This window comes from Saccopteryx bilineata, chromosome 1 (genome assembly GCF_036850765.1).
Source record: "Saccopteryx bilineata isolate mSacBil1 chromosome 1, mSacBil1_pri_phased_curated, whole genome shotgun sequence".
Lineage (NCBI taxonomy): Eukaryota > Metazoa > Chordata > Mammalia > Chiroptera > Emballonuridae > Saccopteryx > Saccopteryx bilineata.
Window position 1 is genome coordinate 120699543 of NC_089490.1, and position 15119 is coordinate 120714661.

Below are 15119 nucleotides of genomic sequence, written 5' to 3' on the forward strand. Positions count from 1 at the left end.
GCATTGGCTCAATCTAGGAACCTGGGAAGTTGAGGTGCTATCTGTATATATTAACTTTGTGATACAGAGAAATAATAAAATTCTGTCATTGTGTTTTTGTTTGAATTAATTTGCTTCCATGTCTGTGGTGCATGAATATAAATAGTCTGGCAGTAGAAGAGTCACAACCCTGAAGCAAAATTTCATATGTTAAGCATAAGTGATCAAATGTTAATTCAGAAAAAATTCTTATTTGTAGCTGTTATTTTAATAGTAATAGATAACAGATGCTAATTTTAAATATTATTTTTAATTCCATAATAATTATCCATCATTTATTATTTTACTTCTTTGATTATCTATTTTACTATTAATTTATGCAAGCCCGTAACATTTTAAATAGCTGAGAAAGTCCTCTTGACTTAGTAGTTTGACCTCCTCATGGTAGAAAGACAGTATTCTATTGTTTATTCTGCTGTTCAACTTTTGTTTTTATTGAGGTAAAACACATTCAACTTTGTTCTTCAAACAGGTGAATGATGATGTTGGAATAGACTGGACCAATGAAAATGATCGTCTACTAGTTTGTCAAATGTGTATAAAGTTGGCCGATATCAATGGGCCAGCTAAATGTAAAGAGCTCCATCTTCAGTGGACAGAGGGTATTGTCAATGAATTTTATGAACAGGTAACTGATGTAATCCATACTTAGGCTGCTAATAAATTCCCCAAAGCTTCCAAAAGCTTTGAGTTTGTGATTAATCATACTAACATTAGAAAATGCACTGGCCAATTTAAATCACAGGATAAAAAAATGACAGAAAAACTGGACAAAATTATAACCATAAATACACTAAGATAAAGTTATTTGCAAGCATTTTGAGAAAAGATATTGAAGAAATAGACATTGGAAAATCCAGTGAAATATTGCTCTTTTATAAATTTATTATAATAGAGTTCAATTTAATTTGAAAATATGAATACATTCCAGATAAAGTTTATTTACTTTTCTTTCTTTCTTCTTTTTTTTTCCCTTGAGCAGAGGGGTGACAATGAGGCAGACCCCTACATGCACCCTGACTGGGATCCACGATCTACCCAGCAAACCCATCTGGGGCCAATGCTCAAGTACCAAGCTACTTTTAGCACCTGAAGCTATGTTCAGCTAAACCGAGCTATCCTCAGCACACAGGGCCATGCTCAATCTAGCCACTGGCTATGGGATGGGAGGAGGTAGAGAAGCAGATGGTCACTTCTCCTGTGCGCCCTCACTGGGAACTGAACCCAGGAAGTTCATATGCCAGGCTGATGCTGTATCCACTGAGCCACTGGCCAGGGCCTATTTACTTTTCCAACAGAGTGAATAACAGCAATGTATAAAAAAGCTTAAAAAATAAGCATTTTATCTGACATGGTAATATGAGGGTTAGAACACTACCAAAAAACTACTACCAAAACATAAGAATGAGAGGATCTTCCCCACATTACAATGACCAGATTATATTTGAAACTTTGTGTTTAGTATTGTGAACTACTCTGTTACGTTGAATCTCGATGGAGTGGATCATGGGAAAAGGACAGGGGTCAGTGACATAAAAGAACATGAAGATATTAAAATAATTGGATATTAACCCTGGGAGAAAACAGAGGTGATATAATACCTTCAGATACTTAAAAGATTGACATATAAATTTAGTATTAGATTGATCATGAAGTAGGTGTGGAGAAAATAAATTATAAAGTACTTGACACAGGATCTGATATATGGTATGACTATAACCAGTTTATTGAAATTATGGGGAGACAGATTTCAGGTCAATGTCAGAAAGAAAATTTGTATTGCTAAAGGAATCCAAAAAAAAAAAAGGATAAGGTACCTTAATAAGTAATAAATTGTCTGGACATATTTAGAGAGATTAAAAAGAACTTTTATGAGTACTATTTACAAAACTCATATGTACAATAAAAGGTTTGTGCTTCTAGAAAGTAATATGCTAATGTGCTGCTTTTCTTAGGAATAAAGTTAATTCATAATCAATCTTGAAATATTAAAATGCAGGAGAAGTATTTTTAAAAAAGAAAATCTACTTATAATAATTATACTACATAGGCATAAACATTGATGTATCCATATACTTCTTCATTAATTTTGCTAGATAGTTTCTGGTTAGCAATCTAATATTTTTAAAGATTTGTAACTGTTCAAAATACAAACACTTATAGAATGATCCTATTAAATATATAGGTAAGTAAGAATATAGGAATAATATAATCATAGAAGATACAATCCAACCAAAAGCTAGGATAAGGTAGCAGCTTTAATTGAGCAATATAATATTTTAAGATTTCTGGTAGCCACGTTAAAAGAGGGAAATGTGATAGACTATGTAGTTGCTTGATAATTATTCCCAGCATTGGTTTTACGATGCATTTATATCTTTTATAAGGCAGACTGACTAATGTAATAAGAAATATTGCACTGAGACATTAAACCATTTCTTATAGTTCCCCTTAATCAAAAGCCAAGACTTTAAGACCAAAAGGTGGTAAATGACAACAAGGCCTTTCTATATATAGGAATTTAGTAGTAATTCAGGTAGAATCTCTTAGCAATAAACAGGTAATTCACACATGAATGTCTGCGATCTTGCATATTTGCAAAATGTTGATTTTCCTTGTATTTTAAACTTTCCTTGTGACTTACCTTTCTAGTTAACTATGCAAGCTAAATTTCTATTTTTAGGGTGATGAAGAGGCCAGCCTTGGATTACCAATAAGTCCCTTCATGGACCGTTCTGCTCCTCAGCTGGCCAACCTTCAGGAATCCTTTATCTCGCACATTGTGGGGCCTCTGTGTAACTCCTATGACTCAGCAGGATTAATGCCAGGGAAGTGGGTGGAAGATAGTGATGAGTCTGGAGATACTGATGACCCAGAAGAAGAGGAGGAGGAAGAAGCACCAAATGAAGAGGAAACCTGTGAAAATAGTGAATCTCCAAGTAAGTTATAAAATCTATTTCTGGTTTTAATGAACCTTACGCTTTTTATGAATTACATACTTTGGGAACAAATGACATCTGCTACATTTGATTATAGATAGTCCCCATACCCAATTTCATAAGAAGAGAAGTTACAGACTATAGGATGTATAATAATACCATGTTTATACAGAGATGTGTCCGCTGTCATGAAGATAAATAGCTGAAGCCTATTCTTCAAAGTATCTTAATCATGTAGAGACAAAAGGAATTTCAAGTACACATAGAGAAATGATAGGCTTTTATCAGCTCGGTTAGGGGAATACCGTGTAAAGCAGTAAGAGGTGCTCGTATTCGTTCAGCAGATTTTTACTGGGCACCTATTATGTGACAGGCATTCTTCCAGATACTGAAGACAGAGTTGTGGACAAATCAGACAAAACATTAAATAAATCGTGGTCCTTGTAGACTTACTTTCCAGTAGGGTCAGCAGACATCAAGCAAGACAAATCAGTAAATCGAAGTATGTTAGATGCTGATAAATGCTAGAATAAAAAAAAAAGGTAAGGGGATATGAAATTAAAATTAAAAGGTTAAGCCCTGGTTGGATAGCTCAAATGTTTAGAGCATCATTCCGAAGTGCAGAGGTTGCTGGTTCGATCCCCAATCAGGGCACATACAGGAACAGATCAATGTTCCTGTCTCTCTCTCATTCTCTCTCTTCCTCTCTAAGAAAATAAACATAAAAAATAAAAGTTTAAAATTTTAGATAAGGTGGCCATGGAAGTTCTACATAAGAGAGATTAAAAAAAATTTTAAGGACCCAAAAGAAGAGGAGTGACCCATAAAGATAGATATGGAAAGAGCATTCCAAGGGGAGCGGAAAGCAGGCTGAGTAAAAGGTCCTGAGGTGGGCTTGGCCGGGTGTTCAAGGAGCACCAGGAGAGCTGGGTGCCTGAAGCAGGGGAAAGGGAGTGAATAAGCAGCAGCAAAGAATGGAGGGGCAGATGATAGGGGGTTTGAAGAAGGGCACTGTAGATCGCAGTATGAGTTTGGCTTTTACTCTGACAAAGATGGGAAGCCATCAGAGGTTTTGAGCCAAAGTGTTGATGCAACTACATTTATCTGCATTGCTTCTGCTGCTATATGGAATATATTCTCAAGTTTGGAGTACAAGAAAGGGCATGAGCAGTGGGATGAGTTTAAGAGGTTGTTGAGCCCTGGCCGGTTGGCTCAGTGGTAGAGCGTTGGCCTGGCGTGCAGGAGTCCCGGGTTCGATTCCTGGCCAGGACACACAGGAGAAGCGCCCATCTGCTTCTCCACCCCTCCCCCTCTCCTTCCTCTCTCTCTCTTCCCCTCCCACAGCCAAGGCTCCATTGGAGCAAAGTTGGCCCGGATGCTGAGGATGGCTCTATGGCCTCTGCCTCAGGCGCTAGCATGGCTCTGGTTGCAACAGAGCAACGTCCCAGATGGGCAGAGCATCGCCCCCTGGTGGGCATGCTGGGTGGATCCCGGTCGGGCGCATGCGGGAGTCTGTCTGACTGCCTCCCCGTTTCCAACTTCAGAAAAATACAAAAAAAAAAAAAAAAAAAAAGAGGCTGTTGAAATTCCTACATGAGAGATGACTGTGACTTTGGACTGAGGTAGTGGCAATACAGACAATGAGAAGTGGTGACATCTGATCATTGATTTGGACTGCATAGTGTACCCAATATAATCAATTTAATTAACTATAAAAGTTTCTTTTTCTTCATGTCTTGAAATAGTCTCTGTTATTTCTCCTGCTATAGGGCAGAGGCCATAATAGAAGCCATGACCCTTATGGTAAGGTTGCACAAATACTGTTCCTGTGTTCATCAGAAAACCTTATGGTTTCTATCTACCATCACAGATAAAGAATATATAACCTTAATATTAATATTTTTCAAAGCCTTACCAAAAACAATACTAGGGAAAGTCAGGAAAATGCATGACTTGGTTCATTTCAGCCATCTAGTAAGGCGATGTTCTAACATGGTCATTGACCTATGTTCCCCTCATTTAAGTACCTGGTTGTAAGCTCACATAAGCAGAGATAAGAGGTCATTATTAACTGTAGAGATAGGGTTATGCAAATTTGGCTTTAGGTCAGATTTTAGCTTAAGTTCTATCTATTAATTTTTGTACAGGATGAGGGGGGGAATAAGGTTATTTTTTTGTCTTTTTAACAGTCTATTATCAAAATAATTATATTTTATTTCTCTGATGCTTATAAAAATATTTCCATTAGAAATTTTGTGTTGATCTTGGGATTTAGATGTTGGCATCATGATTTGAATTTCATGTGTTATTTATTAATTTGTTCATTTAATAAACAAGAATTGGTTTCATTTTTTTTATTTTTTATCTAGTGAACCAGGTAATAATTTGTTGTCTAAGGACAAGACGGTTTTTCACGGATTGATTTTGGAAAGTATTAGCTTCTGGAAAATCTTTGTTCCCATGGGCCATAATTGATTGCCGTTTGAACTCAAACACATTGAAAAAACACACACACATGCACCCACAAACATAATCCAGGCATCAGGAATTGAAGAACCCCGGCCAGGAGATTTAACAGGCTTAACTTGTCAACGTTGGCGTTAGCCCAAAATGAGACAACCAAATACTTGATTTGATTCCTCTCTGTTCTGTAAGGATAAAGTGCCATATTGACTTCCAGATTCTGATGTGTTACTCTCCTGACCTTCCTGTTTTCATGAAGTTCACTAACACAGGAATGAGGAGTCTCTGGATTTTGTTTACTGATGACGTCAAACTAGGCTGGCCACTTTATATTAAAATTTAAAGTATCCATCAACAATGACTTGATACTGTAGCTCTTGAAAAGTTATCTTTGAAGTATTGATAAAGTGTTTGTTTTTTATAAAAATTGGCTGCATGGAGTAATGGAATTTTAGAAATGGGAGAGGAATTGATGATTGTCTAGTTCAGCTGTTTCCTTTTACAAAAGACTAAAAACAGGCTCAGAAGTGTAAGTAACATTCCCAGGTATGGACAGTTTCTGCAGTACCAGAAATGAAACCTGGGTCTCCTCATTTTAACATTGCTATTTACTCTTGTAATTTTAATTTCAGAATTCATATTCACTACAAAGTTAACTTGATTTAGCCTGAAACTTAGATTTAAATTAAATATGCACTGTTAACTTCAGCAATTTGCAGAACTTGGAGACCTCTCAGGAAACATAGAATAAAATGTTTCAATATGGTATCATAGGGAAAGAAGGCTTTTTCCCTACCTCATAATTAAATCTGAAAGATTCCTGCAGCGAACTAAGAGGTTTCTAATGAAGTACCAAGCTGCATTTAGAATTTGAGCAATGAAAGGCTCTTTGTTCTCCTCTAAAAAGGTTCCAGTGCTGAACAATTTGGCTCCCAATACAAGCATGTTTTAGACCACCTGCAGACTCTAATCTACGCAAATTTATTTGGTACAAACTCTCTTCTACGTCACCTCATTCAGTTTAATTCCAGAGAGATTTATTGCTAATGTTAAACAGCATTAATAAGAGAACAGCTGCTCTCATGGGGGCTGCCCTGAAAGGAAAAAGAGAAAAACTGAGCTTTTTGTTCGCTTCTTCCCCATGAATGCCATTCCACGATGTGTGCAGATTTCACCTTGCACAGTTGAGTGTTTCCTGTAACCATGACGCAAGTGTGTCCTGCAGCCAGTGGTCATCTGTACCTCTTGTGATTCAGAAGACCAGGGCCCAGGCCAGGTAGTTCAGTTGGTTAGTTAGAATGTCGTCCTGATATGCTAAGGTTTTGGGTTCAGTCCCCTTCAGGGCACACACAAGAATCAACCAACGAATGTACAAATAAGTGAAACAGCAGATCATAGGCTCCTTCTCCCCACCTTCCTCTCTCACTTTAAAATAATTTTTAAAAGATTAGGGCAAAAAGTATGTTAACCTTTTAAAATATCTCAACAGAAACTGATTTGTACTTAACTAGAACCAAAACAAAGTAGAAATAGACAAGCAAATGGCTATGGTAGAAGAGTATTTTAGACATTTGCTTTTAAAAATCTACTGTATTTAGAAAGCTAATGTATATATTAATATATTTCATTAATTTTGATAGAAAACTGAAAATTTTAATATATACACTGTAGTGTATGTATATATATGTATAGAGAACATATACATATATATATATATGTATATAGATATAAAAATGTCCCTTGTTGAGAAGTTTTCAAATAGAGAAATCACTGCTGTGCTCCAGGGCCCCATGCCCTTTGCCTGTTAGCATGCCCATCACTCTGTCCAGAATGCTACCAGCCCCTTGTGCACCCAGTGTATTTAATTCATTTAATTCTCATGATTTTCAGCAGAGCTCAGGTGTCATGTGCTTTGAAAAAAAATCTTACCTGTTCCCCCACAGGTTGAGTCTTTTGTGTTACTATGGTTTGACATGTCAGAAAGAAATTGCACTACACACTAGTTAAAATGGTAAGGAAGACATTATTCCAGACCATAACAAAAGGGAAGAATAACTGAACTCACCTGTGTTAAAGCAACAGCAGGAGAGTTTTAAGCGCTGGGGTGAACTAGTGAAAAGGTACGGGAGAATCTTAGAGGGTGCTAGCCAATGTAATTAAGCCATATGTGTTTGCTGACTGAGGCTTATTGAAGTTAGGTTCCCAGGTCCTTGAGAAAGATGTTCCCAAGTTGTAAAACTGGCTAGAGAGGCTGGGGAAAAGCATACAGACTACAAAGGGGCAGATACAGAATTAGCAATTTCAAGTTTTCTAAAGTAAATGCTCTAAGAAGAGGGAGGTCAGGGACCTGTAGTCTGGAACAAACCTGGCTAAAGTTTATTCAAGCTGAGGGGAACGTTGAGGCCATCTTGGCCACATGTGTATGTCTGCTATAAAGCATAGCATGTGTATTTCATTTTTTGTCTTGTTGGCGCTCTCTTTTATAGATTGTAAGCTTGTTTCAGGCAAGCTCTGAGACAAATTGGTCATTGTTTCCATAAGATCCAGAAAACTGTCAAGTTAGTATGTAGTCAGTATGGGTTTGATTGATGAGTCTATTTTGTGAATAAAATAATGAATACCATAAATACGTATTTTTTACATTCTTGCTCAAGACTGCCTATATCCATTCCCCTCTGGCAGTTAATCAGTTTAATGTCTTATTATATGTCTGTATGTTTTAAAAGTAATTCAAGATAATTTAATTTCATGTCTTTTTTCTGAGCTGTTTTAAAAATTGATCTTGTCCTATAAAGTGCAAAATTTTCTGTGGTATGTTATAATAAAATCATTGTAGCAATTAGTAGCAATTCCACAAAATTTTGATTTATCACTTTGAAAAGGGCTAGTTCCTTTGGCACATCTCATAGCAATTGACTCTTTTTTTTTTTGCTATTGTTACAGTTTTCTCTTATCTTCCTCTCTCCCAGTCCCCTCCTCCTTCCTTCCTCCCCTCTTTTTCCTCCTGCCTTTTATAGAACTACATAACTGAAATAAAGGCTAAGAATCCCCCTAAATGATTTTGTATGTGCAGTTACCAGAAAAAGAGATAATGATAATTAGAAAGGAAGAAAGAAACAGGACACACTGTCTACTCTGAGAAGCACACATGTAGTGACAACAGTTTAAGGGAGAGAGAGAGAGAGAGAGAAAGAAAGATGATTGAGAGATTTTACTAGAAGAGGAATTCAATGAAATCTGACTGGCTCTCAAAATAAAAAGTGGCCATGAACTTTCAGTGACTAAGAAGAGCATTGCAGGAGGGGCTGCACCAGCTAGAAAGCAGAAGAGTTTAGTGTGTATTCAGGAAAGAGAGCAGTGAGGTAGAGAGAGGACCAGGCTGCAGCCGGAGGAGGGCTGCACGTGTGTGTTTGTGCCAGCTGGTGGGAGGACTTTGAGAGGAGATTGCAATTAATGTTTTAGTTCACATGAAGCAGAACAGTAACATCAAAACCATCTTTAAAGAAATAAATCTTGTAGACCCTTGTGAGTTGGACTTGTTGACAAAGTAAAGGAAGATGTAACAAGAAGTAATTTTAATAATCTTGCTGAAAAGGCCTGAGAGTCTGAAGGAATAGGAGTAATACTGAGATACAAACAGAACCTTGTATTCAACATTACTAAATATTAATTACTGCTCAGAGTTATGTCTTAATGATGTATGAATGGGGATTGCCATCATCCTCTTATTTCCCCATTCTCAGAAATGGCATTATCACAATATACCAGTCAAGTGATGGAGACATGTACCCATTTGGTACTTAATTCCTATTAATAATGTGAAAAGAAAAAATTGTTGTATTCAGCACACAAGTAAGTAGTCTAATTTGGTGTTTTCTCAGGAAAGAAAACTTTTAAAAGGAGGAAAATCTACTGCCAAATAACTGAGCACCTCCTGCAGAACCACAAGATGTGGAAGAAAGTCATTGAAGAGGAAAACCAGTCCTCGGACCAGTCTGCCCAACAGCATTCTTCAGAACAGATCCACGCCATCAGGGAAGAAGAAGAGGAAAAAGGGAAGCTGAGAGGAGAGGAGACCCTAACCCCAAAGCCAAACCAGTGACAATGGACAGAATGAGCTCTGTCTCCAAACTGAGAGACTTGTCACAGACTCTTTTCAAGCCAGCACAACACGTAGACACAACACTGTAGAAATATGAGAAGATGGGAAAACGGCTATTGCATTTGGGGATTCATCACATTGTATGTGTTCATTTGTACAGTGAGGTACCTGGTTAAAAACTCTTGCTCAGAGAAGCTTTCACGTTGCAACACCAGCTTCTAAGGATGTTTTAGAGCGAGAACTATATATATATATATGTGTGTGTGTGTGTATATATATAAGCTCTCACATAGATACATGTCAATCATATTCACACACACACACACACACACACACACACTGAAAGCAGAATTACTGGCTCCACAATTTAGTAACATTCATATTAAGATATATTAGTGGTCACTGTGATATAATAAATCATAAAAGGAAAACAGAGGAAATGGTTAGGCTTAGCAGGGAAGCAGTGCAGCAAATGTAGGTTACAACTAAGAAGCTTTTGCTCTTCGTACTGAGGAATGAAAGTTCCAGAGAATTATTTGAATTTTTACACATCCTGCCAACATCGTGTGTGTGTGTGTGTGTGTGTGTGTGTGTGTGTGTGTGTGTGTGTGTGTGAGAGAGAGAGAGAGAGAGAGAGAGACTGAAGGAGAGTTTGTGGGTATGTATGTTTGTGTGTATGTAAAGAGAGATTTTTGTGGTTAGTAGTTTATAAAATTTCAGCAGCAGATGACTCAACACATGTGAACAAATGGAAGGAAGTTCACAGGGGAGTGTCTTTGAGAGGCAGCCATTCCAAATGCCTTCCTCCATTTAGCTTCAGTTAAGGTCCCTCTGCGGAGGGAGGGAATTCCTGGGCCGGATGTGAGGGCCACATGATTGGTACTACTGCAGAACACCACTGGGGGCTCTCTGTCACCAGCCTTACTTGTGGAAGCCTGAGGCATTTGCCAATCTGCTCGCCTAATGAATGTATAGGAGCTGTTTGTCTGTGAGTATATCTGTCACTCACCTAAGATCAAATCACCATTTAAGGGGATGGCATTCTTTATGTATAAACACCTAGGAAGGAGCTGGAGTCGAGTCTTTTCATCAGGTTAGAATTCTAGAAGGTGTCCAGAGACTACCTGGGAAATTGCTCTTAATAGTGATGATCTCCCATGTCTTAACCTGCTACAAAATGTGTCTGGGAGAAAAAGAAAAAAGAAAAGATACTGTGCAAGAGATGAGGGGGAAATTTTCAACCTAGCATTTGGTGTTTGTTGTCATAGTGAAAGCTCGATTCTTGGCAACTGTTGAAGATTGGCTTTCGGGTGGCAAAGGGCCACTGACCAGCCCTGTTGTATTCCACATGCTGTGTGACGGGGTAGCTTCTATCTGCAGTCTGGCCCGTGCTCATGCTTCTCTTGGCAGGGAAGATTACAGAAGGATTTCGGGGACTGGGCCTATTATTGAAAGTCTTTTTTTTTTTTTTTGGTTTGTTTGTTTATCTACACTTGTTTATGCTGTGAGCCAAACCTCTATTTAAAAAGTTGATACTCACCTTCAATATTTTATTTCATATTATTATATTTGTCATGAATAGTTATCTTGATGTAAATATAAGGATTTCTTTTTGTTTCTGTAGATAGTGAACTTTTTTTAAAAAAGGGAAAAAGAAACATTTTTATAAAGTTGTATTTTAATCACCATTTTTATACATTGAAGCTATCTCCAAGCCCAGAAAGAGGGTGATGATTCATTTGCATGGAGGTCTGTGGACAGCCACTCTTCTACTTATTCTAATATAAATGAAAATCTGATACAATTATTTTGTGCCAATTAAGTGAGGCAAGAATGTTTTTTCACTAGTAACTTTTGCTAACTTCTTGGTTACCTTTGGGTCCATTATTCCCAAGTGAAAGACTTTTTAACCAACCCGGAATGTTTATACTTGGTGTCCATTTCTTCCCAACACTCTGGTTATCACTCTTCCTTCAGTATTATATACAGCCCTGCTTATTATCTAAACAAGCTTCTAAGTAAATTTTGCTTGTGATTTCTACTTTTTATTTCCTCTGAAGTCAATAGAAAAGAGTGTTTACATTAAAAATACTTTTGTTTCTCATCAGTGGTTATTTTTCCCTCCTGAAGCAATGATTTTACAATAATTCATGGCATTTTTCAAATAAGATAATGATAATACAATAAAAAATATATATGGTTTCAAGGCAAGTTTCCCAATAACTAGGAAAATATGGAAAGGCTAAAATTGTTGCTGACTCTACCTAAATAATGACAATAATTGCATTTTTTAAAAGAATTACTACCAAGTCTTTATTATTTAGGACTTACTAAGTTGTTTTCCACTTTCTTAGTATTACTTGTGTACCTTTATGTTTGCAAAAGTTACTGTGACTCAAATGTATTTCCCCAGTGAACTTAGATGTTCTCCTTCCCTTGCAAATAAGAGAAAGAAAAAAATTTATACTCACATACCTCTTGTATCTAATTCCTTAACACTGCTAATCTTTTCCTCATCTCCAAATGCCATATATCACTAAAATAAATGTATGTCAAGGAAAAACCTAGATGTGGAGCAAGTAGAATGGCAGGAGAATGGGTGTGAGTCTCTAACTGCATATTAGTAGCTTCATCCCAACTGCACGCCCCCCCCCCCAGAGTTCTTAGCAGCCTGCCTGCTTTTGTCTGTTTTGTTTTATATTTCATGAAATAACAATAGCCAAAGCAGTTAGAACCTCTTCATTCCAGAATTGTGTTTATCAGTCTAGGCAGACTGATCTTTTTTTTTTCAAAAACAGTTCCCAGTATATGGAAGCTAGAAGTCAATTCATTAAGCACATGGTTTTCCTACACACTGAGATCATCCCAAAGGATGTCTAGGGAGATTAAAAGATATCTTCTCCTAGCAAAAGTCTCCTCTTCTTGGTAACAGCAATAGTATTTTGTTCACTTTCAACTCCAGAGTTTAATTCCTTGAAGTGTATTTGTTGCAATTCATCACATTTTTATGAGTCTATTTATAGGTGCCATTAGATAAACTCAGGTTTTTCAAATGAAGGAATTTCTAGCCCATTTAGGAAAAAAGATAATTTTATAGACAGCCATAAAACCGGTGGTTGGGAACATTGGGACTGGTGACCTTGATGCTAGTGGTTGTTCTCTGTTAAGAAAAAGACCAGGTATAATATGAGTGTTACCAATGTTATTTCCAGCATGCTGATAGAATATCTTTATAGTTATCTATCTAAGCCAACCTTTAAAATATTGTTTCTTTGGTGAAAACACTACTTCAAAAAATTTTTAAGTATAAAAATGTATTTTTGTCATTTATATAGACCTGGTTTTGTTCTCAGTAGAAGACAATGACAGGAGCTCTCTACAGGTATACATCCATGTTGGTCTTCATCTGACAAGGGATTTCCTCATACTATGTTTAAGAAAATACCCATTTTCTAAAAACAGAATATTCGTTTTTTTCTGGTACATTTTGATGAACTTCCAGAACAAATCTAACCATTGCAATCCTAGTAAAACTAAAGAAAGGGATCACGTATCTTATAGACTGTTCATATTACATGTATGTGTTGTGATTTCCTCATGTCCCCTGCCTCTCGGTTCACGGTCTCCTCATGTCCCTATCACTTTCCCAGAGAACTTTCTTTGAAGGTAAAAGCTGTGCAAAAGGCATGAGACTCAGGCCTATATTTTGTTTAAATGATGGAAAAATATAAATTATTTTCTAAGTAATAAAGATATAAAAATTATCATTGTAAATAAAGTTTAAAGTTTGAAATGACTGCTTTACAAAAGTGAACTATTTGTGTGAACACTTCTTACTAATGAGAAGAGAATAATCAAAAAGTATTTCTACTCTAATTTAGGAGATCTTCTTGGTGCTTCCATGATAGTGTGGGAATCACCCTTGTCCTCATTTTCAGTATTTCTAAAGCAGAAATGAAAACCATAACAGTCTTATTGTCCTTTTCTTCCAACCTAACCCTGACTCCTATCTAATGCCTTTTCTAGTTTATGTGCCATTTTAGAAATAAACTGCCTTTTAAACTGCCAGTAAAACAGAGTTCTGTAAACTTTTGTAGTCTATAGTAAAGTCAGATTTTCCTTATTCTAGAGATGATCAGTAATGTGTATGGAAAAATGATCATTTTAAATGCTAATACTCAACTCTAGATAATCGATAGCTAAAATATCTATATACTTTGAAACCAAACTGAGTTTCTTTCATTCACCTTCTCTCCAAACAAGTAGCAAAATAATTTATGATCATTTTTCTTAGTGCATTCATTATTCTCATGATTTTTCCATGAGATAAAACCTTGAGCATGCTTATATTGTCAGATCATTTTGCTAATTTGTTCAACAAAGTGAAAACTTTCAATTAAAAGACAGATTAGCCATTCTAAGTAAAGGACATTTCAAAATTAAATTATTCTTAGAATTTTTAATTAGAGGTAAATAATGCCAGTTTAAGGTCCTGTATGCATATCAGTTTGTTCCTCTAGAAAAAATGTAAATTCTTATTGGAATTTGATTGAGGGTGAATTACTTTACACTATAAGTAATTGAGTAAATTAAACTACAAACCAAAGAACTTGAAGTGGGGTTTTCATAAGCAATGCTTTGTTTCACAGTAAAGAACTGTGGTCAGAGAAGAACACAAATATTTTTTCATCTGTATTATGCACCGTGGATGTTAGGCAATTTGTGCTATTGCCTAAGACATTTCATTTGTTAAAATGATGCTGCTTTTTATCTTACCTGAGGGTATTTTCACCTTACCTAAACTGGTCTTTACATTCAGACTATCAAGTCATTTTAACAGCAGGTTAACAATGGTGACAGAAGTAATTGGGCATTTTGTTGCTAAACATGTTTGAAGATTAAGGATTTGTTTTGTTGTTGGAATTCAGTGTTAATCTGCTGATTCAAAAGTATTTATTTAGCATAAATTACTTTAGTGCAGGTAAGACTATATAAAATGATATATTGATGGAAAAGAGAATTAGCATTTGACATAAGCCTAAGGCTCTAAAAAGAATCCAAATTCTCCATATTATACTTTTAAAGTTGATTACCTTGATAGGTGTTGGTATCTGTGGATTTCTGCTTTTTCCAGGAGCTGTGAACCAAAAGCAAAGGCAAGCCCTCTCCTTATTGATAAGAAATACTGAACATGTCCTTGTTCGGACAGATTTCCTAATTGCTTAATATCAAACCACACAAACAACTCAGCCAAAGCTGTTCATTTTTTTATTATTCAATTAAAATAAAACCCACAAAATTACATTCCACAGTATAGAGATGCTAAATATTTTGATGGAATCAAACTAGTATTACATAATAGTAAACAGTAAAGAAGAACTTTTTTTCTAACGTCCTTTATGCCTCAGAGAAGAAGTTTTGTGAAGGGTCCACTAAATACATGAGATAGATAAAAATAAATTTATTCCCAATAATTTAATTTTTGATTAAGTGCCCAAGTTATAGTCAGAGTACTTCTGAGTTATCCCAAGAAAAAGGGATCTATTATCTACCAATTTGCCATTGTTTTCAAATAA

General features: G+C 36.2%; 1 protein-coding gene across 2 annotated transcripts in view; it reads left to right on the plus strand.

Moving 5' to 3' along the window:
* Positions 1–12338, plus strand: part of PDE3A (phosphodiesterase 3A) — a 326308-nt gene extending 313970 nt beyond the window's left edge. For both annotated transcript variants that reach the window (XM_066264580.1, XM_066264581.1), the window contains exons 14-16: positions 512–667; positions 2723–2978; positions 9323–12338. In XM_066264580.1, coding sequence (XP_066120677.1) covers positions 512–667; positions 2723–2978; positions 9323–9543 — 633 coding nt within the window. In that variant the 3' untranslated portion in view covers positions 9544–12338. The remainder of the gene's footprint in view (positions 1–511; positions 668–2722; positions 2979–9322) is intronic.
* Positions 12339–15119: the final 2781 nt, after the last annotated feature.